This window comes from Apaloderma vittatum, unplaced genomic scaffold (genome assembly GCF_000703405.1).
Source record: "Apaloderma vittatum isolate BGI_N311 unplaced genomic scaffold, ASM70340v1 scaffold33128, whole genome shotgun sequence".
Lineage (NCBI taxonomy): Eukaryota > Metazoa > Chordata > Aves > Trogoniformes > Trogonidae > Apaloderma > Apaloderma vittatum.
The window spans coordinates 8,584-8,831 of NW_009732982.1; the positions used below are offsets into that span (position 1 = coordinate 8,584).

Below are 248 nucleotides of genomic sequence, written 5' to 3' on the forward strand. Positions count from 1 at the left end.
TGCTGTGCAAATAAATCAAATTAGCACAGCTTTCAGAACCTCGAGGCAAGCCAGCTGTGCTTGTCTGAAAGCACCCACCTCACCTACAAGCAGGTGGAAGGGTGCAGGATTTATTATCGTCTGGTGTTTTTACCTTTAATGCATCTGGCTGAGCAAAGAAAACTTGCACGCCGAACCTCATGGCCGCCCAAATATCTGACATCTGTGCCGCGATGTGACTGAGGGGCAGGTAGCTCACCACCACCTCC

General features: G+C 50.4%; 1 protein-coding gene across 1 annotated transcript in view; it reads right to left on the reverse strand.

The window, feature by feature from the left end:
- ACSBG2 (acyl-CoA synthetase bubblegum family member 2) overlaps positions 1-248 on the reverse strand; it is an 11,137-nt gene that overhangs the window by 4,914 nt on the left and 5,975 nt on the right. The window contains 1 exon segment of the mRNA XM_009875715.1: positions 134-248. This exon segment is cut by the window's right edge and continues 40 nt beyond it. Within this exon segment, the coding sequence (XP_009874017.1) occupies positions 134-248 (115 nt within the window).